Here is a 27,999-nt window from a genome sequence, read left to right as displayed (position 1 = left end):
CTTCACGTCTGCCATAGAATATGTGCCGGTAATTTACCGAAAGGCCGCTCGCAAAGGCGTTGATTTTTTTTTGCAGGTAAGCTTCCATGGGAAATTTATCAAACTCAATTATTTGTCCTAGATTTTCTATCTTCTTACATCACACATGATTCGGTTCAAACATTCAGAAAATTTGAATGCTTTTAGCACAGTTATAATAGTCCAAGCTCTCAATAGGTCCAATGACTGCAAAATATGTCCAAAAAGGTTCAATGACTGTAAACTATTAGTTTTGTGCTTTGATCGAATTCCTATGTCTAACACTTCTAACACTTACTGTGCGTACATAGTGAAGTCTGTTATTGTACCTCTTAGAAACACTTCGTGGAGATTAGTCATTGAGTTTTAATATGAAAGATTTGATAGATTAACACTGAATGTTTTACTGTAGAGCGCAAAATTCATGCATAGTTCTTCTATTTGTCACAAGCTTATAAGTTTGCTCACTGTGCTTCTAGTTAATTAATGTCAACTGTACATGAAAAGTGTATTAAAAATGTTTGATATTTCTATGTAACTGGTTTTTCACATTACCTAATTAATAAACTCCCACACTTCTGAACCACTGCGGTAGCGATAATGGATTTTCTCGATCATCAACACCGCCAAACTGACCATCAATCCCAACGCCAGAATATAAAATATGCTGACAACTTGCTTCACATCAATCGGCTCCGTAACGAAGTCACGCTTCGGACAGGATGGCTTGGAGCTGAAATACTCCCGATTGTAATAGCCCCCGGAGCCACTTTCGACCAACTTTCGCATCGTGACTCGAAAATATTGCTTCAGCGGCGAGCCTTTTGCCAGCGGAACGTGCAGCGGGCTAGAGTGCGTCATTGAAATTGCCTGCAAGTCGCAAATCTCATCGTCTCTCAAGGTGCCTGAAAATATTTAGGTTTTAGGTTAAAGGTTTTTATTTTTGACGCAAGTGAGTCGCACTTTTCAATATAGGATACGCATAGCCGACGTCACAGTGAAAGGCGTAACCTCCTTTGCGGATCAGTGCAACACCGTGAGTTATATTTGTTGGTTTTTCCGGTGATTCCAGTATCTTCTTTTTGAATAATTCAATGGCAGCAGGATCTTTGGTTCTCTGTAAAAAATGGTTTGGTCGATTTCTGTAAGCTATTTCAGTAATCTTTTGTTACATTGAAAAAATCCCAGTGGTAAAACAAATTTTCCATTGTCACGTGGATGTTACTATCGATAAGTTGTCGAACTGTCTTCAAATTTTTGGGCGGCGGAGTCAGTAGTGATCCGATAATAAAAGCTCCGTAAAATTGATACATCAGAGAGGAAAAAAGCAACACAATAAAAGCGATAGCTCTTGTAGTTAGTGTTGATGTTTGCCCCTCGAATGCTTGTTGGCAGATAAATCCCAGAATGGTTAGAAAATACTCATTTGCATACGCTTTGGCCCGAAGGATCTTTCGTTCCAATCGGAAAGCTATTCCCAGCAGTACCGACGAGAAGATCCCTGTTGCTAAGAGGGCATACCACAGATTCGCGTCGAACGGCTCCAAGAAAACGATTTGTCCAACAGCTCGTTTGGGATGTCTGAAAACAACTGCAACACTGGAACAGAAGTCTTTTTCAAATTTGGACGAGCTTATTTAAATAATCGAAAGTTTACTCGTGCTTTGCGACGATAACCGAATTGTCTATGTAAGGGATACGATCCTGATAGATATAAAACACATTAGACGCTAGATCAACGTATTTGTCTTTAAGTTGTCCAATCACTCCTACGCTAGTGCGTTGCTTGATACTCTCAACGCCCCAGGTTGGTACGTGGATGTGCTGGATCCTAAAATTAACAAAAATTTTAATCTTAGACACGTTTCTTCTGAATCCATCCTTTCCCCTATGGTGTGAAATTTTTTTAATCATCCTACTTGAAATTATGCTTCTGCTTCACCATGTTTATATATTTATGACCGAAACGGTAAAAAGCGTAACTAGTGATCGGCTTGTTACAATCCAAACGTTGCAGGATGGTTTCATTATGTTTAGCCTTCAAATCCTATGATAATTTTTCAATCTCAGAACAGTTTGTAGTGAAACGTGTAGCGCTTCAAGAACTCACCGTGAATATTGCTCTTATTGTTACGCCTTCGAAGTCGCTTCTTCTGGTGTACTCGCTTGCAATCCAGGTTAGATTGAACCCTTCGAGTGCATCCCAGTGTCCAATAGAATTCATGTGAAATTTACCTCCTCTGCTGGGAAATATGTTATAGACATCAAACAACTCATACGATTGGCCGCTCTGAATCGCCAACGTCACTCGTGAGTCGATGTTTAAATTCTCCTGGCTCAGGAGGTGTCTCAAGTTTGAGATCTCCCCGAAAAGAAGCCATTCATATGAGCCATTGAAGAAATTATGGGCAGACATTATCCCGAAAAAATCACTTGTTTGCTGACAGTTTACATCAATGGTCACCCCAAGGCTAATAGGGTATGATCTCATGATTTCATCGTAGTTTAACCTCTGATTGCTTTGCTGCAAATCTATTATTCGAATTGATCCATGGTAGTGGTCCACCAAATAATCAACGACAGTTCGAATAGCTAATGGATGAAAATTGTTATTGTACCGTTCAAGTCCAAGGTTAAAAAGTTCACTAACCTTTACCATCATCTGCATAGTGGAACACGGTAATCGATTTCAGGGATCGCTGTGTGAAAAACTCCTGCGCCAGCTGTGGATTTATCAATGCATTCGCGGTAAAGCCGAGCGAAAGTAGAATGCACGCAACATTGATGGATGGGCTCATGGTTGAGGGTAACCTTTGATTGAGACCGGACAGCCACAGAAGAACCAACAGGAAAGGCACTCTGCTTAAATAACAACTGTTACGCTAATTTAAATATCATCCACGGGGACAGGTTTATTGCGAGATTGATGTCTTACTTTTGATGGGGCTTTTGCATGTTCAGTTTCTTTGAACCGCTTAATGTTTTCTTTTTATTAATTTTTATGTATACATTACAACGCACACTATACCATTCAATGCATAATGTCTAAATTGTCTAACAGTATCTAACATGTCAAATTTAAAATGTCAAAATTGTTGAAATCGACAAAAGTGTCAAAGTATGACAAACATGAACAATGTCAGAAATGCCAACAATGTCAAAAATGTCACAAAAGTCGATAGCATCAATACTGTAACATGAGTAAAACGATGCTGTCTTTTTCATATCCTGCACGAGGTCAAAATAAATTCCATTTCGCAATGATGCTAAACTGACAAGAGTCAAGTTTCGTAATGTTGCACCGCAAAACCATGAACACAAAACTGATCGTAACGATGATTATGGTGCTCTAGTTTTCGTATCCATCGGGTGTGGTATTGTAAAGTTTTCAATTAATTTGTATCAACAACTTGCCACCCCTCCACATAGGGGCATAATGCAGAGGCGTTTTAATTCCAATCAACTTTAAAGATACGCTACACCTTCCACCTACTTTGCAGTTTGTTGAATTTCCAGTACATAACACAATAGCACAAACATTGGTTGGTTAGTGGGCAAATACCACCAGCAGGTTAACCACTCCCGAACACAAGAGCTGCCGTAAATTACGGGTATAATTATCCGTTTCGTGAGCAATAGGGTAATCGGTGAATTCATGGAACACTAGTAAAAGTTAAGTAATCAAAATTACTCCTGCAATATTTAAAAATAGTCAAAAATGAATTTTGTCTCACTGGCATTTATATTCTGTACCCTAGTTTCAAATGCAACAACGATTGGTAAAATCGTTAAAAAAAAACAACGCATGCAACGTATTTCTATGACCGGAAACAAAACGTATGCCATAAATGGAAAGCCTTTTCCTGCTCGCATATATCCATCACAAGTAGACGTCCCTATTTGCATTCTACATTTCTACTCAATCCGCCATCTTTCAACCATGTTGCATGTGTGACCCGTGTGAAAAGTACTGTAGGAGGTGCAGCAGGAGCAGAAGTAACTGCTCTGGGAAGTTCGCACTCCTGTACTCATTGAATTTCCGCCTCCTTTCCGGCAAGAAGCACTTCACTGGCTGTATACTGCACCTTATAGACGTTATGACGTTATGTACCGGATACAGGGCTTCTCTTCAGCGAGAATCCAACGCGCCGCCTTTCCCATGATCTGGAGCGATGTTCGTCAGATCCACATATAGCCGCAATTGAATTCACCTTTCTAGACAGCTTATCCATTCGAAAAGAACACACACTTTAAGGTATAGGTACATGCATGAAATCGTTTAGCGGTTGGAATTTCAGGGTTCCCTGGGCTAGGAAACACACTGGCTGCGGTTACTTGCCGTTAGACTGTGGCCGGGATTAAACCATCTGCCTGAAGAGTAGATGTTGTTTTTAGTTACCAGAATAATTCCGCTAAGCGGATTTAAGTGCTTGGTTCTAAAAGGAATAACTTCGAAAAGTTGGTTGCATAGCAAATTCTCTGTGAAACGATAGCAAAATGTTCTCGGAAGCATGTGATCCGTTGAAGCATACGAGCATGTATGAGAGGGCGGAAGAAGGTTGTTCAAGATGTGACATAACTAAATTAGTGAATTCAAGCATTTCACACCAGTAATCGTTTTTGATGAAAATCTGCGTCAATTTCAGATAGCGAGGACAGTGATGAGGAAGGAGGACTTGGAAACGTGAGTCGGATTATCATTCGACCTCCAGGTAAGAAAAAATCTCAACATCAATTTAAGATTAGAAACGATGTATATAGGATATCAGCTCTATTATCGTCAGGTTTTACTTACTATTGTCAGGGGGGTAAATGAGGTCTGAGATCGTTAATTTTTCGCATAATGGTTCTTCGTAATGCAAAGCACCTTCCTGCAAAAGATTACTCCTCTATGACGTCCCCAGACGATAATTTCACGAATCTGACGATATTAAATATTTCTTTTTCCTGAGTTTAATCAGTGCCTAGAAAATTTTCGGAATTTTCTTCTGAAACTTAACAGAAAACATTACATATTTAAGATTATAGAATAGAGAGAAAGTAATAACTGAAAAACTGTGAAAATTTCAATCGACGTTTTCTACATTTAGAGTTGGTGTAAAATTTTGGCAGTATAGTGTTATGGCTAACTTGATTAAAAGTTAAGGTAAATTTACTCGAAAAATGTTTATAAACATCAGAAAAGTGAAAAAAATTATCCTAAACTTACAAAAATAACCGATAATAGCAAAGCCAAGAATAAAACAAAAAATTAATACAGATAAAAGTATCTTGAAAACTAGAAATGGCAAACAAAATTAGCACGCTATACTGATTTTCGCTAAAAATCATTTCGAAGGGTAAAAAATGAAATCTTACTTAGTCAAAATCGCCCTAAAAGTACTCCAAAAGACCAGAAAAGCAGATTACCATAGTGAAAACACTGCAATTAGCTATAAATAGTCTAAAAGAGCAATCAATGAGCATCCGAAAAAAGACCTTCAAGTCTAAAAGTAAGGAATAATTATCATCCTTATAATGAGCTCTCATACTCTGTTAACATATTTCACACGCATCGTTCATGGTCACGCAATCAAACTTGCTAAAAATCCCACCAAACGATCTTCACAGTTACTTAGGTGAAGGGAAAATAAAAATCAATCATCAAGTGTTTTCAAAATGAAACACCAAAATTGATCCAATAACAGACTTTCCGGAGCCGGTTTCATTCGGGGTGGTATTTTCCCATCCATCACTAGTCGCGTAATGCATAGTACACAAACCGAATTTACCAAATTAGGCCTCACCCAACAATACTCAGAGTTATAACTTTTCTGAAAATTTGGAATGATTAAAATCGAACGATTACGTTTTCACTGTGACTGGCGGATAACTTAACTTTTTTTTTATATGTATTTTCTAATTAAATCGACCTATTTTAGTTTGCACGAAACTTTGCACACGTATTTGGCTTTGCAATCTGAGTATTTTTCGCGGGTGGACCCTTACTTCATATGATCCTTGTGTCAATAACTTTTATCCAACACTGATAAAAAAACTCTCTGTAAAAATACGGTGGCCCCGAAAAGATTAAAAATGGTATCTGGGGTCGGTATTTGGCTTTCGTGCATCATCCCGATTACGGAAAAACATATCGGATGATATTTAGTCATTTCCGGCTGTTTTCAAAATGGCGTCTTGGGTCGATTACCGGCCTCTGAACGCTATCTCGACCACAGGAACTCCCATATCATCATTTTCCTGTCGAGGCTGTTTCCTGAAAAAATTGGTTGAAATGTTTCATTTCTATGGAGATATTCTACACCCAACACGAACCGGAAACTTTTTGTTACTTCAGAGCAACATTTTTTTTTTTCTTCACCTATCGTTTATTTGACACGGCAAAATACAATTTAATGTTTAACGGCGCCAATTATATCTGATGACTTAAAATCTTTAAGCAAATTTTTTATCCTCGCTGCCGACTACGAGCTGAAATTAAGTCTATCTTAAGCCTGTAGTACACTCTTTGACCGAGCGTCAAATATTTGTCACTTTTTGACAGATAAAAATTTGGTCAAAGATAATTATTTGTCACTCTCCAATTTTAACATGGGGCAAACAACAACCATGATGTCGAATAAATTTGACCATTATGTCAGAAGGTCAAATATTTGACCATTAGACAAAGAGTGTACTACAGGCTTTAAACTAGCATATATTTTTCAATCAATGTTTTGTAGTTGAATGGTCGTCTGATGATCGTCGAATGGCCATGGATATGCAGCATGTACGGATTTGTTCTGCTAAGCCACGATGTCATGAGCTGGGATAGGGGCATGTAATCCTCGGGTCCTGGAAGTATTGTGCGGGGTTCAGTTGCTGGTTATGGTTCGTTGTTGTTGTTCGCTGTTGTTCAAGCCAAGATATCGCGAAAGGCCTCAGGTTCTCAGGTCCTAGCGGATTCGTGTGGGGTTAAGTTGCTGATTCCAAAATCGAGGTCTATGACGTGTTTTTGCCGTTTTGTTGAATGTGGATGGAAAGGAATGGGACTAGACTGGGGCGTGGATGGATTTCAGGAAAACGTATATAAGGGACATGTAGGATAGGTCACGGCTCGCCAAGACATCACGAACAGGAACAGCCGACTGCCTACCTTCGGCCTGCAGGGAAGCTATTAATTTAGACCTGGCGTCACGGTGTACAGGGCATGACCAAACAACGTGCTCTATGTCGTGATAACCTTCACCACAGGCACAGATACCACTTTCCCCGAGCCCAACACGACGGAGATGCGCGTCAAATCTATAGTGATTGGACATAAGCCGGGACATCCGGGATTATGGAATGTAACCACCTTCCCAGCTTCCCCCTGGTCCAAGAATTTTGCCAACTGATGATCGTTTTCTGACGTACAAGTGCGAAAAATTCATTAAAAGCAATTGGTCTTTCATAAATATCACCGTTTGTTGCGCCCACCTTAGCCAAAGAGTCCGCTTTCTCATTACCCGGTATCGAGCAGTGAGAAGGGACCCACGCTAAGGTAATCTGAGTAGATTTTTCGGATAAAGCACTCAGATGTTCCCGTATTTTCCCCAGGAAGTACGGAGAGTGCTTAACATCTTTCATCGATCGGAGAGCCTCAATGGAACTGAGACTGTCCGTAAAGATGAAATAATGGTCTTTGGGCATTTTTTCGATAATCCCTAGGGTGTACTGAATTGCAGCTAATTCTGCGACGTAAACAGAAGCAGGATTATCGAGCTTATGGGAGACGGTTAAATTGTTATTGAAGATACTGAAGCCAGTGGACCCATCAAGAAGTGATCCGTCAGTGTAGTACATATTGTCGCAGTTGATGTTTCGATATTTATTGGAAAAATTTTTGGGGATCTGCTGCACGCGTAAATGATCCAGGATTCCACGAGTTTCTTCTATCATGGATGTATCGAAAAACACAGTAAAATCAGAAGTATTTGATAAGTTGACACGAAGTGGAATATTCAAAGAAGGGTTAATATTTTGGGACATGTGATTGAAATACAATGTCATAAAACGGGTTTGAGAATTAAGTTCGATTAACCTCTCAAAATTTTCAATCACAGGACGGTTCAAAACCTCACATTTGATAAGAATACGAGAAGACAGGCTCCAGAAGCGGTTTTTCAATGGTAGAACTCCAGCTAAGACCTCCAAACTCATCGTATGGGTCGATTGCATGCAACCCAAGGCGATACGCAAACAACGATATTGTATTCGCTCCAGTTTGATCAAATGTGTGTTTGCTGCGGAGCGGAAGCAGAGCACCCGTACTCAATCACAGACAATTTCGTTGTTTGGTAAAGCCTTATAAGGTCTCCTGGATGGGCTCCCCACCATTGTCCGGTTATTGTACGAAGAAAATTCACTCTTTGTTGACATTTTTTCATCAGATACCTAACGTGACAACCCCAGGTGCCTTTAGAGTCGAACCAGACACCAAGATATTTGTGTACCAAAACCTGAGAAATCGTTTTACCCATTAATTGTGTTTAAAGCTGAGCAGGTTCATGCTTCCTAGAAAAAACTACTATCTCAGTCTTCTCCGGAGAGAATTCGATACCTAGCTGTAAAGCCCAAGCAGACAAATTGTCCAAGGTATCTTGCAATGGTCCTTGCAAATCGGCATCTTTGGCTCCTGTAACAGTGACCACGCTGTCGTCTGCAAGTTGTCTTATCGTGCATGAATTTGCCAGACATTCGTGGATGTCATTTACATGAAAATTGTAAAGAAGGGGGCTTAAACATGAGCCCTGGGGAAGACCCATGTAGCTAATTCGAAAAGTTCCCAATTCGCTGTGCGTAAAATGCATGTGCTTTTCGGACAACAAATTGTGCAAAAAATTGTTCAAAATTGGCGAAAATCCTTGTCGGTGAAGTTTACCCGAAAGAATGTCAATAGAAACGGAATCAAAAGCCCCCTTAATGTCCAAGAACGCAGACGCCATTTGTTCTTTGCGAGCATACGCCAGCTGAATATCTGTTGAAAGCAACGCAAGACAATCATTCGTCCCTTTGGCACGGCGGAAGCCAAATTGAGTATCTGATAGTAGACCATTTGATTCGACCCAATGGTCTAAACGACGGAGTATCATTTTTTCCATCAATTTCCGGATACAGGATAGCATTGCAATCGGCCTATAAGAGTTGTGATCAGAAGCTGGCTTCCCTGGTTTTTGGATGGTTATCACCTTCACTTGCCTCCAATCCTGCGGTACAATGTTTTGCTCCAGGAACTTATTGAACAAGTTCAACAAGTGCCTCTTGGCATTGCCGGGTAGATTCTTCAACAAGTTGAATTTGATTCTATTTAACCCAGGCGCGTTATTGTTACAGGACAGGAGGGCAACTGAAAATTCTGCCATCGTGAAAGGTGATTCTATCGCGTCGTGGCACGGAGACGCATCGCGAACAAAATTTTTTTTTACTTTCCTGGCAAAATCAAATATCCACCGACTTGAAGACTCCTCGCTTTCGTTAACCGTTACGCGATTCCGCATTCTTCGGGCTGTGTTCCAAAGAGTGCTCATCGATGTCTCCCTCGACGTCTCGTTCACGAGCCGACGCCAATATCCGCGTTTCTTTGCCTTAGCCAAGCTTTAAAGCTTAGTATCAAGCTCCGAATACCGTATATAGTCGCCAGGTATACCTCCCTTATGGAAGGCCAAAAACGCGTCGGATCTTTGCGTGTAGACATCGGAGCACTCTTGGTCCCACCACGGAGTGGGAGGCCGTTCTTTGATCGTTACGCCGGGATATTTCTTCGTTTGGACTTGCAACGCGGCGTCGAGAATCAAACCCGCGAGGAGGTTGTATTCTTCAAGTGGTGGATGATGTTGAATCGACTCGACCGCTTTTGAAATCATATCCTCGTATAACTTCCAATCGACATTCCGTGTGAGGTCATACGGAATGTCAATTGGTCGCATGCGAGTTGACCCGTTAGTAATTGAAATAAGAATAGGCAAATGGTCGCTACCGTGAGGATCGAGGATTACCTTCCATGTGCAAGCCAACCGTAGCGACGTCGAACATAAGGATAGATCCAAAGCGCTTGGGCGCGCTGGAGGTTTCGGGATTCGTGTCATTTCACCGTTGTTCAAAATAGTCATGTCGAAGTCATCGCAAAGGTTGTAGATTAAAGAGGAGCGGTTATCATTGTAAGGGGAACCCCAAGCCACACCATGAGGGTTGAAGTCTCCCAAAATCAAACGTGGCGAGGGAAGAAGCTCTATCAAATCAAAGAGCAACCGTTGCCCAACCTGTGCTCTGGGAGGAATATATATTGAGGCAATACAAAGCTCTTTACCTTGTATTGTCATTTGACATGCGACAACTTCGATGCCTGGAATCGAGGGGAGGTTAATACGATAGAAAGAATAGCACTTTTGAAGTAGAATACTTCTCTCAGGAAGTTCGGCTACATAGGGATGTGAAATGAAAATCTAAAACCGAAAAAAGTGAAAAATATGTCCAATTTCAAATGCTAATAAATCGGTTAGTATTCGATGGATTTCCTTCGTTCTTGCAGCAATAGATTGGAAAATCTTCTAAGATTCTTCCCAAAGGGAAATAATTGTAATTTTATTATTCACATTATTGTACTATTGAAAATAGTCAAGCCTTGTCAAAACGAAAAATTCGACCTCTGATTGGTCGTTGTATGATTGCTTCCCAAGCACGGTCGACAGAATCATATACCTTGGAATTGAAACATACTGTTTGGCCTATATAAGAGCCTGTTTCAGCCGAAGCCGCTCATAATAGTTTTAGACAGCGACAACAGCAGTCGTCCTTCCTTAGTAGCAGCACTAGCCCTGTGGCGGGTCCCCACATCTCAGGAGCAGCGCGGTTTTTCTCAGCGTGTGTCGCCAGACTGCCATTATTCCCCTCGTGTTGGGGCAGCATGAAGATTGCCATCAGGAAATCCAATTTTGAAAATCAAAATGCTTTTTTCAAGGCAAATAAACAAGTCATTGAAAGTTAATAACTTTTGACAACGCAAGCAAGAATTCTGTGTTGGATCCTAGCAATTTAAATCTGTCGCACCCGTCTAATTTATGTATGTATGTCTAATTTTATGTGAAATAGCTTCCACAGTGCAAGTTGTCCGTGTATCTTAATTCCCCCACTGTTAGGGCAGCTCAAAGGTTGCGATCAGCAACCGATTTTGAACCGTAAAATGCCTTTTTCAAGGCATATAAACAAATAATTGAAGGTTAATAATTTTTCTGGCATCAACACAAGCAGACATCCTGTGCGGGATGCAATCAAATTCAGTTGTAGTTGTCTAATTTTTACTTTATTCAGTAAACCCCCAACTGTAGGGGCAGTGCAAAGGCTGCGATCAGCATAACCGACTTTGAATAACAAACTGCCCTGTTAAAACGCATTTACAAAGACAGTTAGTTCGACTATGCAGAACTAATATGAAGTCGATTCAATCAATCAGCATGAACAGAAATTCGTCGTCTCCCAGCTGCCAAGTTGCAACATGATGCAACACGCAACAGCGAGCAAACGAAATCGCTTGATGTTACAAACCGCAATAAGATACGGGTTAAAACCGTTGCGTGTGTGAGCACACCATCGGTGTTTATTCGCTGAATACAATAATCATATGCGAATTGTGGGATAATTCGTCTAAAGAACATTAGAGAATGGAAAAACTGAACTGAAAGGCGTGGCCTATTACGTAGCACCCTTCGGCTATAAAAGTGTTTCTGGGAAAACTAGCTACATTCATTAGTCGGAAGGTGAGCTGGATGGACCGTCCACAACGTTGACAGCAGTAGCAGCAGATATCAGCACTCAGCAGTAACAGACAATAGCAGCGGGTTGCGCATGCGCATGGCTGCCTTCAAATCAAACAAATTACTTGCCCTGTGGTTGATCACCACGCCTCATGGTCTTTTTCGCCTCTTTTCACCCTATTTTTGCGTATTTTTGGAAATATAGACCCTTTCCCGTGCCCTGCACATAATGAAAATATCACCTATCAATTTATTAACCAATTTAACATAAGAAATGCTATATTTAAGGTATCCAGCCCAGCGGCTTTTAATTAGGGGGAATTTGGGTTCATTTTTGCCAGTGTGCGTTGGTCGAAATTTGACATCGCCAACCAGCGTTGCCGGTGCTATCAATGTTATGACTGGCTGTCTTGTGTGCCAAAAAGAGAAGCACACATTTTTATTTGACAAGTCTCTAAATGTGAATTTGTGTAAGTGTGAAGAGGCACGTTTGCTTTCGCCGTGACAATGACAGCAGATTCTATTTTTTCCAACAGCAACAAACTACGGTCGACCGCTGTGCTCTGATTGGTCGAAAAAGAACGGATCGGTAGCGGTCAACCGCTGCAACGGCTAGTCTGATACAGGCTTAAAAGTATTCTACTTCAACCTTGCGGTCGTGGCTTTGCACACACCCCTCCTGTAATTTTTTTACACAATATCGGTTTTATAGCCAGACAACCACTTAATGCGTCCGTTATTGCCGAGCGTTCGGGACGGAATGAGATGATCGCGAATTATACACAAAGAGTAATAACCAAAATGTAACAAAAATTAGGACGGCCACATATTAGATTATTAGATAGTCGTATTCCCGTAACACGTGCAAAATATATGTTACTTGATAGGGGAAGAAATTTATTGCCCTTAAAATAACAGATTTGTTACCTAAAGGGCAATTTTGCGCTATTACTTTTGAAGTAATAAAGAAAAGTTTTGCGCTTAGAGAAAAGAGAGATGTCAAACCATCCGAGACACATTTCTTCTACACAAAAACCGTCACATGCCAAATTTGGCTCTATTTGCTCGATTAGTTCTCGAGTTATACCCTCCTTACAGAGAGGGAGAGATATCGAGTCATCACGGAAACATTCCCAGGCCACAACAACTCCGACATACCAATTTTCACGCCGATCGGTTCAGTAATTTCCAAGTCTTTAAGAACCAAACAGCCAGATATAAATCCTTTTCTCTATGTTCAGATTCACAATTCATAATGTCTTGTAACACGGGACAAAAATTAAAACTACTGATTATGTCGATTGAGTACGTGGATTTAATGAGAAAGAATGTTCATTATCTCTATGGCTACTAACTGCATTAAGGTCTTCAAAGATTTTCTGAATCATGTAAGTATCCCAAACGCCAACTTTTCAATCCTATATCAGAAATCATTCGTTGTTCTGTAACAGTTGTGTTAGCCTCGACTGCTCAGGGGTGCTGAGGAAGCAAAGCTTGTTCCATTCAATATTTGGGCACACAAAATGGGACACATCTTCGTAAAAAAAAAAAAATTGAGATATGATTTTGCAGCAATTTATTTACCTTTTGAGGAGAATCCCGGTAGGGCCTCTGAATTCAAACTGTCCGGGTGATTCGCACTGGCTGTGGTAGTCTTTCCCCTGTCAGACAACTCGCGACTCTTAGCATCCACGTGTTGGCAAGGTGGTGCTTTGCGAGGCCGAACTCCACTACCGTTGACCACGCACTCTGGGTGTACCCTTAGTGGCACGCAGCCACGAGGCGAAGCATCCTAGCGCGGCGTTTTGCAACGAGATTCTGCTTGCGGGCGTGGAACGACCGCAGACCTTCACGCCTAAAGATTCGTCGAACACTGCTGTACGGTGCCAAGAGTCAAATCACGCAGGATGATCCCAGCGTGCGTCCGAACTGCTCTGCAAACTTTTAATCGTAACTGCTTGTCAGCCGCTCCACTTTTGTGGTTACTGTGATCAGCGCAATCCAGCGTTAAAGTTTCATTGAATCGTTTCAGCACGCTATTTAAGGTTAAATTGAAGAATTCGAGGCACTTCGCAATTTTTGCACTTTACCACGTCGGACTATTGTAGAGCTTTTAAATATAACGTCTTTACTGCCGGTACCCGCATAACTGTCCATACTGATTTTTGTCACTTTTGAGTTATCATCGGGAATCGCCTTAATTGTTATCATATTTTCCGAAAAAAATCTAAAATTGATGCATTAGAATGAAAAAACTTGGAAAAAATACTAAGCTGTGTTTGTCCCATATTGAAAGTACCCGCATTACAGTGGTATAAACTGCAAACATATAATTTTGCTCCAGATTAGTGTAGATCGGATAATTTTAGGCATATAGAAGTATGTCATTCAAATAACTAAACTAATGTTGTTTTTGTGTAGAATAATCTACGTAGCCGGTGATACTGCCGGTTGCTGGTTGAATTTATATGGGATGGGACAAAATATGCGAGTACTTTTGAAATGTACCCGAATATTTTGTCCCATATTGTTTTTTTCTTCAAGTTATATAACGTAAAACCAATTCTACTCATGGTATTTTGTATTTTTTGTTATCAACGTTAAACTTGTGGTGCCATGAAACTGCTCTGGTCATTGGTTTTGGATGTAATTGCTTAAAATAGCTGGAAATCAGAAAATTTACGGATATTATTCAATTGCCGTTTTCTCAACATCCTGTTTTTCATTATGGGACAGTTATCCGGGTTCCGGCAGTTTATTTGTCAGTGGTCTTTTATCGAACGGCTTTTTTGACAATTTTATCTCTACCTGTCAACCTATGGAAGAAAGTGAGAGCGATTTGCAGCGCGCCTCTTCACGGCCGCATAAGCTAAACTTGTAACTTTACACGCGATTATCTCGGAATAGTGTTTTCCGAAAAATGACTTTGCCGTGATCCTGATTGCGGGAAAACTACTGAACCGATTTCCTTCATCTTTTTTTTTAATTTTCGTTATTAAATTCGCCGGTCCTTGAATGATCGCTTTTTGAAACATACAGTTACATTTTTCCGCAAAAAAAAAAATTTAACGCACTTTTTAGCGCTTAAAACGTGCATTTTTTGGGAAAAACGTTCCCATTTGCACTGAAAACAAAATACTCACAAATGCAATCGTTCAAGGACACGGCACACTTCTAAACTAATGAAATAATATAAGTTTTTCAATTTCGGTTGACCCGCTGAGTCTCTATCAGGATCACCGCAAGCCTCTGCAAAAAATAGCGTTTCGGGGAAACGGCCATTACTCCAGTAATAATTGGTATATCTCAAAATCAAATGTAGTTTTTTGTTGTTGATAAACTGTACTTTTAGAAAAATACCACTTTGATGCAATGAAAATGATGCTATGCACTTAAAAATAAATTCAAACTTCCCTCATTTTTCTCGACCAAAAAGGTTTATAACCCCTTAAGGCCTTCTCGAGTCACCCAAATCTTAACGTTTCTTTTATGCATGCCTTGATAACACTTTCCTGGTTAATTTTGATGGCCCAGAACGCCAGATTTGGAGGGATATCACTCACCTAGTGGACTTCAGCTATTTCTACTGTTGGCAAGTCAACATATTGCATTTGGAAACCGGGAGTATTACGTACTTCTGGCCCTCTGACCAGTTTTATTGTTAGAGGGATTTTGTTTCAAACGATATTTGTCGAGGTTTTGTAGAATTCGAAGTGAAGGAAGAGTTAATGGGGAGCCTCAGAATGAACCAATGCTCAAATCCGTTGACATCCTAATTATTTTAAGATTCGAAAATCCACGATCACCCGCTTGGCAAAGCGGAGTCTTTAACCTTGCGGCTACTAAACTCCCCAGGCTGACGCTGGAAATCTGCGAAAACTAAATTATACTCGCAATTTGGATATTCTCAGAATGGGGATGATGTCTAAATTTATGTTATTTAAATCTAAGATTGTGACTTCTGGTTTAGGAAAGCTTGACCTTGAGAACGGGAACCGGTGTTTGGTGACCTTTTAAATTTAAGTGCGGCTTAATCCTGCTTCAAGAAATCCGTGAAAATCCTTCATACATTAACCAATATGGGCCTTTAAAACGGGTTGACGTCCAAATACCATATATCTATACTGCCCATAAAAGCATAAGAGTCCCATATGGAAATTCTCACAATTGAGAAAATTGCAAATGAAGTTTCAACCTTGAATTGAAGGCAAATAACTATGACTTAACTAAATAAAAGTATGTTTTATTCATCTGTATGTTCATGAGGTGGAACATTATATATTTCCATGAATTCTAAGAACTTTTGCCTGAATTCCAAGCTTGGAAATAAATGATGGGACTCGTTTGCCTTTATTTTTTCTCTATGTACAAAGAACAAACGCATATCAGTCTCCACGCACTCTAAGACGGCCAAGACATTTATTATTATTCCTTATTGAATCTGTCATGTGCAAAGTTTATTTCAGTCCAACATTTTAAGACCATACGAATTGCAATACAGCGATTCAGTTTCAATGGATTGCAACATGAACCGGTGTATGTTTTTCACCAAAAGGCAACTTAAGCTGATAGACGAAAGTTCGTTCGACAAAGAGTCTACAATGATTTTTTTTTTCTAGAGTCCACGAGAAATCTAGGCAGACCGTAAGGCCACAATCCTGAACACTTGAATTCCACTCATCCCAGATGCTAAGAAGGATTTCTGGAAATAGTTGAAAAAACTTCACTATAACTTTTGATATTTTTCGAAAACACACATTAGTTTAAATGAGTTTTGATATCTCTAGCTCATTTTTAATTGTACCTTGATGTTTTTATGTGGACACTTGTCTTTTAATTGATAACAAATGTGAAATGTTTTTTTAAGCACAATCGAATATATACTAAGGATGGGACTCGTATGCCTTTATTTTCAATATGGGACAGACAAGGTTTGGTATTTTTTCAGTATTTTTCAGAACAAACTTTCAAATTTTATCAAGGCATACGAACATTTGAACAAAATTAGATACATTGACAGCATAAACTAAAATTTGCCAAAAAGTCATATGGGACTCTTTTGCTTTTATGGGCAGTATAACTGATACCAATTTTGAATCCAAAAGGGTGCCTTCCATTCTCTGAAAAGCTGGGTAAAATTGAAGAAGATATACTCTCCGATGTTAGTATTTCTGTAATAACACATCGCTAAAAATATCAAATGTCTAACGCTATTTTGGATTCGTGAATTACGTTTTCTGCAAAATTCTAGAAAACTAAAAAAAGTTCAAATACTAACCAACAGGGCTGTCATTCGCACACTCATTGCGCTCAGTGTGTTAATTTTACGTAAAGGCACAACGAGAACGGTACCCACACATTTTGACAACAAACAGGCACAAAGAGAAAGAGCGAAAACGAAATGACTATGAAAGATATCATCAAGTGGGAAATATTTCAAAAGAGGGAGAACGGAACAACACTTTGTGCTGCTTTTTGTGACACATTGCGTGAGAACAAAGAGCTTCAGTTTGAGCAGTTTGCGTTGCGTTGCGGTTAGAAAAAATAGCAGAAAAAAGGAACCAAGACCAAGGACCATATACATTTTTGAGAATTCATTTAAACACGATTCTCAATGGCGTGGACGTGTTTCTTAGGACATATTACGCACGTCTAGACATGTTTCTGTCTCGGTATTCATATACAATCGCTACATGCATTCACTACTGATACCGTTCATTAGGGTGAAAGTGACTTGCATGGAAAAAAAACTGTTTTTCGTCGCATTTAGAAGTTCGTTCAGTCGAAAAGTAAAACTTTGACCGATCGATTTTTTCATTTTTTGTTTTTGGATAACATCAGATCTCGATGTTTCATGTATTTTTAAGACATTTGGGATCAGAATTTTTTGATATTCAAAAATTTATGAACTACCTGCGCATTTTTTTCATTGGTCACAAAATAATGCTTTCGTGTTTCCGAAGTCAGATTTAGCTGAAGTTTAGTATGGGAACTTTTTTCGAAGACGAAACTATTGAATCCTACTTCTAAACGAAATTCGAAAAGTCGAATTCTATTGCCACCCTACTGTTCATGTAGGAGACATATTGCGGCTACCTCCGGGAAGAAACCATTTTTAGTTTTGAAACAAAACCCATTGAGCAGCACTGAAAATTAGCTTCTAAATTATTTCAATAGTAGTCAAATGAAGTGTCAAAAACCAAGAAAAAATTACTGCTATAATCGTTCGTTTTTCAAATCCGATAATCATTGCCACAAAGTATACTTTACTACAAAGTAAAGTATACAAAGTATACTATACAAAGTGTACTCAGTCGCATTTTTCCGGTGCGAAAGAAAGAAGAAAGGAGCGAATGGGGAGAAGAGAACACAAACGAAATAGCGGGAGTGGCACGCACGGTTTGATGGCAAATGTGTTGTGTATAAATTTGTGTGGTTCTGTCTGCACTGAGGTGAATTCCAGCCCTGCTAACCAATATTTCTAGAGCTGGGACTATACCCAGAAGCTGACAATCGGTGCCTGACACCATTTTAAAATTTAAGGCGTCTTCCGGTTTTGGAAAAGTTGTGAACGACTGTTTAAAATTTTTATATTTCCATGCGCGATATGATGCCTTTCAGGACTGCAAATTTTCGACACTGGGAACGAAAATGACGAAAACCGCATTTTCCCTGTATCAAGTTGAAACGACCTTCAGCGTCAGTGGTGTCAGTTTTCAATGAAAGTCCGATTATTGAAAGAAATTAGATTTAATATCGATTTTTTTTTATTTGAGCCAATTCATTGCATGAGGTCGATGAGCTATATAAGCATTTACATTCTCAACCACATAAACATCGCCAAAGCAACACAGCTGCTATCACTGTCAACTGATTGGAGCTGAAAGTCTCTTTCATTCTCAGCTCGTTCGTTGAAATTTGAAATACAAAGATAACTGAAAATCCTTTCATGACAGTGAAAGTTTGCAGCGCAAATCGAAATAAATGGAAATTTTAAAGCTAGGATGGCGACTTTCAAATTTGAAAAAAGGGTTCCTATCTGAGGTGGATCGACATATTGAAAGCTTATAGCGGCAAGTATTTGGTATTTGCAGCGATTTTCAGAATTTCGTGGAAGTCTTTTCAGAGAAGTACTTACTTTTGTTTTTACGGCGATAGACCGATTATCGATCCAATGCCGAATCCAGTATACGTCGCTATGTCACTCGGTCTTGGGCTGCTATCCTCCAATCACCTAACACCTATTTCGCGGGCATCCTCGTCGACAGCACACATCCAACACGGGGGGCCTACCTCGAAGTCGACGGTCTCTATCGGGATTTCTGCTAAATGTAGGCTTCGGTGTTCGTTCTTCCGACATTCTAGCTACATGCCCAGCCCACTGCAACCTGCCATATTTTATCCGCTTATTTCCATCTATTTCAAAACGCCAAATCAGCTTTGATTCATTGATTGAACGTTTTTTTTTTAACTGCCACGACTTATGAATACGTTTCATGACTTGTGTTTTGCGTAATCGATAGCGAAGATTCAACACGGAGAAAAAAATTGGTAAAAACAACCAAATTTCATGTTAACTCAAACAGATTCTTAGTTTTAAACAGCGACAAACAAACTTTTGGGTAACATCACCATAGCGGTTGTTTGAAATAAATAAATTATTCGTTTTATAATATACTAGCAAGTGCAGATTGTTTCAACAAAATACATGGTTGATCCAAACAAAAAAAAGTTTATATTTTTGACCACCGTTAACTACAAATGAAAACTATGGTAGTTTTAACCAAAGCGTTTTTTTAAGAAAACAAAATTTGGTTGGAAATAATCAATTTTGTTGTTTATAATTGACATTTTTTGTTAATAATAACCAAAATTTTTGATTATTCTGAACAAAGTTTTGCTTGTTTTTATTTCTCAACATTTTTCATATTAAAAATTTTCATCGTGCAATTTTTAAAATATTTATTCATATCCTAATCATTACATCTTCCATATCTATATTGACATTGTAATAATTGCACATACGTGAATATTCCGTAATGTTTGATCTGTTGTGCAAAACGTTTATGTTTGCTACATTTCATTTATGCTTCTCTATATTACATAATACTGTATTCGTTGACTGTAATAAAATTTTAGTAAGTTTTTGTAGGAACAATGCTTTTACAAACTCTGACCCACGAACTTCTGAACAACTTCCGTTGATACTTTGAACGACTGTAGCAATTGTATAATTTCATTGTCAGCCCAGTGAATGAATCGCGAATCGGCATCCAAATATTCTATGTCAAGATTCTGATTGTTACTGACATCATCATGTTTTGGAACATCCGATGGAAACGATTCTGACATTGTGCAAGACTGCGTAACTGCAGAACAGTAGATGATTTGAGAAAAAGAAACAAGCTCGCAGAGAAAAAAAAACTTACCCCACTGATGACGTCGATATCTGGTTTTATCCGTGTAGTTAAACGGCACGCACTAGAGTTACCAATAACACCAGCAAAATTACGTCGTATTGAGCCCGGGCAGGATTTTTTTACACTCACCACAAGTCGCTGTGAAAAGACAGGAAAAACCGAAAAACACGTTGAGTTATGACAGATAGAGATGGACGATACTAAGATCGTAAATTTTGGTATCGGTTTTTTTGAAGTAGAATACTTCTCTCAGGAAGTTCGGCTACATAGGGATGTGAAATGAAAATCTAAAACCGAAAAATGTGAAAAATATGTCCAATTTAAAATGCTAATAAATCGGTTAGTGTTCGATGGATTTCCTTCGTTTTTGCAGCAATAGATTGGAAAATCTTCTAAGATTTTTCCAAAATGAAGATAATTGTAATTTTATTATTCACACTATTGGACTATTGAAAACAGTCAAGCCTTGTCAAAACGAAAAATTCGACCTCTGATTGGTCGTTAGATGATTGCTTCCCAAGCACGGTCAACAGAATCATATACCTTGAAATCACTGATGCCAACTGTACAGATTTATCTGGAAATGTACAGATTTTCTCAGTTTTTTTCGGTACAGATTCTGTACCGTACAGATTACAGGTTTCGAGAAAAAGTACAGATAAGTACAGATTTTTTAAATGGTTAGAAAAGATTAGACAAAACTTTTTGACCGACTCTGCAACAATACAATGAATGTGATCTTGCAATACACGCACTTAGTCTACTGCCAAATCTCGGAAATTCGCTGCCGAGAATGGCACCACTCTACTGGGTAAAAAATGGCAGCTGTTACATTTTTTCGTAAATCTCGATTTTTTTTTGTTCATACAAGTAATTCTCGATTTAACTAAACTGAAATGTTGGCACAAAATACCGGTAGTGTTGCTGAAATGTGGGCTTCATTGTTTTTTGGCTGAATTTAGGAGATTGAACTGCAATGGCTCGGTAGTATGCATTACTGAGCCCTACTTTAAGTGTGCAAGAGTTTTGTTGACAATCAAGCTAGTAGTTTGGAATTAAAACTGAGTCAACGCAGTTACGGTTCCCTCTAAACAATTCACGTTAAAGCTGTTTTTTTTAAATATAGAAAATGAAACTGGGCCAGTGGTACAGATTTTTCCCGGAAATTGTACAGATGAAAAAGATTTTTGTAGCTCCCAGTACAGATGAATATGTGGCAACTCTGCTTGCAATTGAAAACATGCTATTTGGCCTATATAAGAGCCTGTTTCAGCCGAAGCCGCTCATAATAGTTCTAGACAGCGACAACAGCAGTCATCCCTTAGCAGCAGCAGTAGCAGTGCAGTGGATACCAGCGATAGCGGATAGCGGCCACAGTTGTGGCGTAGCAATGGATAGCGCACTAGTTGCAGCTGATCTCAGCATCGATAGCAGCTGGGCCAGCAAGTGATGCCACATTTTCGTCTGTATTTAAGAGCTCCAAAAATCTTGTCACCTTGGTAAAATTTAAAAAAATCTGTATAAAAATTTGCATATGTACTAGACATATTCTTCTCGAAAAAAATGCATCATAGCTTGTTTAACATTTATCCCGTGACTCATTCATGCACACGTTTATGCGTAGCATATGAATATAGCGAAACCTCCGACACTTTGAACCGCATTTGAGTAAATTTTTGTTTTTCATCTCTATCAAGAAGCTCGACCCCATGAAAACCAAAAAAAATCTGTATAAATCTGTATTATTTTCAGAAAATCTGCAATCTGTATATGCAGATATCTGTATTAAAAATACGCAAGAAATCTGTATAAATGCAGATAAATCTGTATATGTGGCATCACTGGGGCCAGCTGATGCAGGGATAGCGGATACTAATAGCAGCGTATAGCGGCCACAACTGTGGCATGGCTACGAATAGCGTAGCAGTTGTAGCGGGTATATCTGACCATGAAGCATATATGCAATAATTGAATGAAAATTGTAATTGCAGCAATCGGCCTTTTTCAAGGCTACTAAATGTTTTTGGAAGAGCATAATTAATGGTTATTAATAAACTGCAACTGCGGTTTGATGCTGCTGCAAATGCATGGCAGTGTGATGTATATTACGATTTGTTAATACTGTGCATAACAAGCGTTATATACGAAACAAATCCGATTTCAAACAGAAAAGTTCGGCACGTTCTGCTCACGATGCTGAGTCTGTTTAAAAAAATTCACAACACTTTATTAACAAGGATGTAACGCCTTGAATATGACGGTTATGGTAAGACATCACAGCAGAATTTCGACCTTCATACTCATGTCTACCATCGGCAATATCAAACACGCAACAATTTGCTTCCATGCGACACGGGGACGGAAACATTTTTTACTTCCAAGCCGCACAACGCGACGCAATACATATTATTTTGTTGCCCTAATGAGAGCTCTATCGGTCCGGCTCGACAGAATGTCCACAAGAAATCGTTTTTGTACATCCGTCTTACGAAACTGAAGCTGTAGGAACTGAAAATAAAGGCGGGTCCAGAATGAATGAGATGTATTTTTCGTACATGAGTATTACGACATACGAAATAAAATTTTTCGAACGTTGTAGAATGGTATAACTGGAAATAATTTAGCCACACCTGTTTTTCCAGTTATATCATTCCACAATGTTCGAAAAATTTATTATGTCAGAGCGGATATCGCACGCTATCTGACCATGAAGCATTTATGCAATAATTGAATGAAAATTGCAATTGCAGCAATCGGCTTTTTTAGGGCTACTAAATGTTTTTAGAAGAGCATAATGAATGGTTATTAATAAACTGCAACTAAGGTTTGATGCTGCTGCAAATGCACAGGAGTGTGATGTTTATTACGATTTGTTGATACTGTGCTTAACAAGCGGTATATACGAAACAAATCCGATTTCAAAATGACTGACACGCAAGCAGTCGGGTTATCTTTCTTGTAAAAGTATTCTACTTCAACCTTGCGGTCGTGGCTTTGCCCACAACCCTCCTGTGTTTTTTTTTTTTTCAAGATATCGAGTATTTTAGTATCGGTAACTTACAAAGCCAAATGAAAACAAACAACAATGACGGTTTGTTTTAATCTGAAAAAAGATATTATTTACAACAGATTGAAAAACACCGTTTTATTGTTGTATCAAAATTAATTTCAATTCAAAATAAACAAATTCTTAGGTAATAACAATAAACATTCTATATCGATTCAACAAAAACTGTGCACTTAATTTGAAACGGCTGATTAGATTAGTTTCAAACTAGAATAATAATTTGTAATCATACAATCCTAATTTGAAGCAACATTTTTTTTTCGTTCATACATCAACCAAAAATATGTTGAAAACAAACCAGTTAGTTTTTCCTCCGTGAAGGGTAAGCGACCAAGTAAAGAAGAGAGAACAAACCAGACAAAACGGAAAAAATAAAAATTGGAAGAAAAGGAAAAAGAGAGAAAAGAAAAACGGGATCAGAGAGTAAAAAAACGTTTTATGAAAGAGGGAGAGAACGACACCTAATTATGTTGTTCAAAGAAAATTTTTGTTTTTTTTTTTACAATGCTTTAAGGTGGTCTTAACTGCGGGGATGGTGATAGAGCTTCTCTTAGCGCGGTAAATAAGCATCAGCCACACTCGCGAGCATGTTCAATAACGTTCCTAGAAACAAGAAATATTTCCATTACCTGATTTATTTTAGACTCCTAATCAAATTGGACAAAAATACAAATAAAACGTGGTGTGTGTTAAAACATACCTGTTTGCTTTAAGAGGAATAATCATACTGTGACCCTTGTTTTTGCAGGCCACAGCGGCAAAGCGAAACGTGGTCACCTGTGCTTCGATGCTGCCTTCGAAACCGGCAACCTGGGCCGGGTGGACCTGGTGGGTGAGTTTGAGTACGATTTGTTTCTGCGGCCGGACACCTGCAACCCGAGGTACCGGTTCTGGTTCAACTTCACCGTAGACAACGTCAAACAGGACCAGCGGGTGATTTTCAACATCGTTAACATCAACAAGAGCCGCAGCCTGTTCAAGGACGGTATGACGCCACTAGTGAAATCGTCCAGCCGACCCAAATGGCAACGACTCCCGCGGTGTGAAGTTTTCTACTATAAGTCGGCTGTCCACCAGAATCACTACGTGCTGAGCTTCGCGTTCGGATTCGACAAGGAAGACGAAGTGTACCAGTTTGCGCTAACGTTTCCGTATTCCTACTCGAAGCTGCAAGCCTACCTGAATGCGCTGGAAACGAAGTTCCCCGAATCTTTCGAGCGGGCCACACTCGGAATGACTATTGTGAGGTTTTCAGATGATAATTGACAACTTAATTTTAAGTTTCTCCTATAACTTACAGCAAAATCGCAAACTGGAGCTCATCACGTTCGATGACGTGAAAAAACCAGAAAAAGTCGATCAGAAAAACCTGATCCACATGGTTGTTATACTGGCAAGGATACACCCGGGCGAGTCTCCCGCTTCGTACGTTGTGCAAGGTCTTATCGAATATCTTGCAGCGGCTAATCAACCCATTTCGAAGGCATTGCGGGAGAATGTAGTGTTCAAAATCATTCCAATGCTCAATCCAGACGGAGTCTTCCTTGGAAATAATCGATGTAACGTTATTGGACACGATTTGAACCGAACCTGGAACAAATTATCTCAATACACACACCCGACACTGGCGGCTGCCATGAAGATGTTGAAGGAGTATGATAATTCTAGTGTAAGTTAAACAATACCTTCATTTCTCGTCTAACTTTAATTTTTCTTCAGTGTTATCAGGTAGATTTTGTGATCGATATTCATGCTCATTCTACATTAACGGGAACATTCATCTATGGCAGCACGTACGACAATGTCTACCGATATGAGAGGCACCTGGTGTTTCCTAAACTGTTCGCTTCCAAATGCGAGGATTTTTGCCAGGAGCATATGATGTTCAACGCAGACGACCGAAAGTCCGGGACGGCAAGACGATTTTTCGTTGATGCGCTTAGCGATAACGTCAACACCTACACACTAGAGGTGTCCATGTGCGGGTACTATTTGAATGGTACAAATATTCTAACGCAGTATACCGAAGATGGATGTAAGTTATTCAAGTTTAATGGTGTGGCAGCTAAACTTTACTTTTTATTTACAGATATGCGAATCGGGCGGAACTTGGCACGAACGTTCCTAGAGTACTATCGCTTTACGAACATCCTCCCAATTCCGCCAGTAGACGAGCTGCGAACTCGCAAGGGAAGACCTCGTACGCATCGATCTAGAACTCGTTCGAGGACGCGAAGTGAAGTGCGCACGCGCCCAAAAACGGTTCGCACTTATGCCCCCATAAGCTACACAGATCTTTCGATCTGTTACGATAGTTCAAGCTCTCCAGAGGGATCGCCCATTCGGTACATGTACTCTACCTACGGAGGTTTTCGTATGCGGCCCCCTGGGCCACCGGATCAGTATTCGCTATCCAGCATCCAGGCGGCTCGCTTTAGCAATCTGGATTTCAGTAGCGACTATCGATTCAAGGTTACATCCAAACCGAAAACAACCGTCGAACATAAGATGCCTCCAATTGAGATTCTGAACGTTCCGCCAAAACCCTGCCTTACCATAATAGACTTCAATCAGTTAACCCGCGGTGGCCTCGAAGCGGCAACTTCCGGGCGATCGTTCGAGAGGGAAAAGGAAAAAATTCGGCGCCACACGGTCAAAGCCTCGAGCTCAAGAAAAGCGTAATCTAAGAAACTCAATTTTTAAAACTCGTTTTTTATTGTCAAAATTTATACCAATTGCTTACATTTAACTTCGAAATACAGGTTTCTATAAACGCCACAAAAGCTTCGGTTCCACAGATTAGGACCTGAAACGAATTCGGAGCGAATTTTTGCAATAAATTTTCTACGTCGATACTTTCCAATCTGTGATTGAATATTTGCTCGTTGTATTTTTTTCTCGATGACAAACACGAACAGGTTCGGCGGGATTCATCATCACAGGTGCAAGACTCCCGGGAGAGGTATATTTTAGATTCAAAATTCCAAAACTTCGTCATGCTGTACAGGTCGTCTCTCAATATAATCCCGCTAATGTCCGAAAAACACGAGCATAAGCAAAGTCTAGTATAATCTTCCTCGTCCTGCAGAATGCTTTTCATTATGGAATAAACCGGAGCTAAACCAACGCCCTGTACAAAACCTATCAGATGGCTGAACAGGTTCCGTGTCCAACAAAATCCAGTATAAACACCTTTCCATTCCTGAACGTCACCAACGTTAGAAGTTAGCAGATACTGGGACATTTCTCCGCCAGTTTCGAACTTTATCAGAACATCAAAGGACCGTTCGGTTTGATTGACCACGATTGGCGTATAAGGTCGACTAAAATACAAATCACGTTCAGTTTTGTCGTACTTTTCAATTGTGGGCCTCACCTGGCGATGAACACGTGCTTGATGCGCATCAGCTCGAGACGTTTCAACGCACCATTTTGAAAATAATTCATTAACAGGTCGAGGCGTGTTACGCCAGTTTCGCTCTACACGCAACATCAAATGACTGCCGGGGGGAATTAAAAGTTTCACCTCCTGAGTAGTTTCTTCCGAAGCAACAAACTGGAATCGCATCAGGTAGGTGCTGTTTGTTACCGGTTCGATGTGGGTGCACCGGAATTGATGGTAGTGTCCAGTAGATAGTACATTCGGTCCATCGAAGTTGCTCGGTATTTTCCGTTTTCGGTTCTCTTGATCGAGTATGCAATTTGTACAGCCGGAACCACAGCACACAGGAGACTCACTCTCCGTATCCATAGTACACTTGTCGCACTGATTACAGAAGTAAAATGTTCCATTTACCAGTGACACGTTCTAATATAAGTAACTTTATTTGTTTTTAGGCGAAATATTCTGAACATCACTCTTTCTCATTATCCATGTCCCGAAGAAAAATGCATATGATTTGTATTTTACAATTTACAGTTCCGCTTTCATGAGCTTGTTACAACGGATGAAAATTATATATTTTATTCACCTCATTTCTTTATTTTGAAATAACGGTAATACATTTCCTATAGGCTTCAGGGTAAGGGGCCATTTCTGAAATCTAGACAATCTAAAAGAGGGAAAATTGATTAATGAAAAATCAGATTTATCTATATATAAATAGATATATTGCTTGTTTCCAAACAAGTAGCATCTCATAGCGACATGTTTTCTTTAACTATTATTTCTACGATACAAACCTGAATCCAATAAGTAAAGTTACAAACTCGCGATTTTGACCATTATCTAGTGGCGTACCTTTAGAAAATCTATAACGAGCGTCTTAGCAGAGTGATTGAGATCAATCAAAGAAATAGTTATCGGTTTCCGTTATACTCTCAGCACTGAGGAAGACTGTATGTCACAGTCGAAATATATATTTGCGGACTGAATTTCAATATATATTTCCAAAAAATTTAGTAGAGTATAAGGAACCATTCAAATATTACATAACGCGTAATTTGGCATTTTTCAATACCCACCCACCCCCACGTAACGCAATTTTACATGTTTGCCACACGCAATGTAACGCTTCGCTGAATACCCCCCCACCCCTGAGAGGGTTATGTATTATTTGAATGAGCCCCAACGGAAACCGATAACTATTTCTTTGATTGATCTAGTAGCGTACTTTAAAACAAACCGTACAAAAAAAACGTAACGCTGATCTACACAATGATTTTTTTAGCAACGTAGCGAGTTTTGTGTTTATCATGTATGGCGTCATTCACAAAGAACATC

General features: G+C 39.5%; 3 protein-coding genes across 4 annotated transcripts; 1 reads left to right on the top strand and 2 right to left on the bottom strand.

Moving 5' to 3' along the window:
• Positions 1–573: 573 nt before the first annotated feature.
• On the bottom strand, positions 574–2,984 carry LOC129729219 (ionotropic receptor 75a-like). Its single transcript, XM_055687715.1, has 8 exons — positions 2,954–2,984; positions 2,669–2,877; positions 2,129–2,610; positions 1,938–2,065; positions 1,676–1,849; positions 1,191–1,599; positions 982–1,135; positions 574–923 (listed from the first exon to the last, which is right to left on the bottom strand). Exons 1-8 carry the CDS (start codon positions 2,971–2,973, stop codon positions 574–576), a joined length of 1,926 nt encoding a protein of 641 aa, XP_055543690.1. The 5' UTR covers positions 2,974–2,984.
• A 1,386-nt stretch (positions 2,985–4,370) lies between these two features.
• LOC129731262 (cytosolic carboxypeptidase 6) lies at positions 4,371–26,123 on the top strand. Its single transcript, XM_055691119.1, has 6 exons — positions 4,371–4,576; positions 4,665–4,730; positions 24,025–24,518; positions 24,577–24,945; positions 24,996–25,311; positions 25,366–26,123. Exons 1-6 carry the CDS (start codon positions 4,516–4,518, stop codon positions 25,956–25,958), a joined length of 1,899 nt encoding a protein of 632 aa, XP_055547094.1. The 5' UTR covers positions 4,371–4,515; the 3' UTR covers positions 25,959–26,123.
• LOC129731264 (NADH-cytochrome b5 reductase-like) lies at positions 25,967–27,652 on the bottom strand. 2 transcript variants are annotated; one of them, XM_055691120.1, is made up of 3 exons: positions 27,459–27,652; positions 27,280–27,328; positions 25,967–27,210 (listed from the first exon to the last, which is right to left on the bottom strand). In XM_055691120.1, the coding sequence occupies exon 3, from the start codon at positions 27,025–27,027 to the stop codon at positions 25,996–25,998; it is 1,032 nt and encodes a 343-aa protein (XP_055547095.1). In that variant the 5' UTR covers positions 27,028–27,210; positions 27,280–27,328; positions 27,459–27,652; the 3' UTR covers positions 25,967–25,995. The 2 variants fall into 2 exon arrangements, with proteins under 2 accessions (XP_055547095.1, XP_055547096.1); XM_055691121.1 differs by having other exon boundaries at positions 25,967–27,328; positions 27,517–27,640.
• Between the last annotated feature and the right edge of the window lie 347 nt (positions 27,653–27,999).

Source organism: Wyeomyia smithii, chromosome 3, assembly GCF_029784165.1.
Source record: "Wyeomyia smithii strain HCP4-BCI-WySm-NY-G18 chromosome 3, ASM2978416v1, whole genome shotgun sequence".
Classification (NCBI taxonomy): domain Eukaryota; kingdom Metazoa; phylum Arthropoda; class Insecta; order Diptera; family Culicidae; genus Wyeomyia; species Wyeomyia smithii.
The sequence above is the reverse complement of the archived record's forward strand: the minus strand, read 5'-3'. Positions and strand labels throughout refer to the sequence as shown.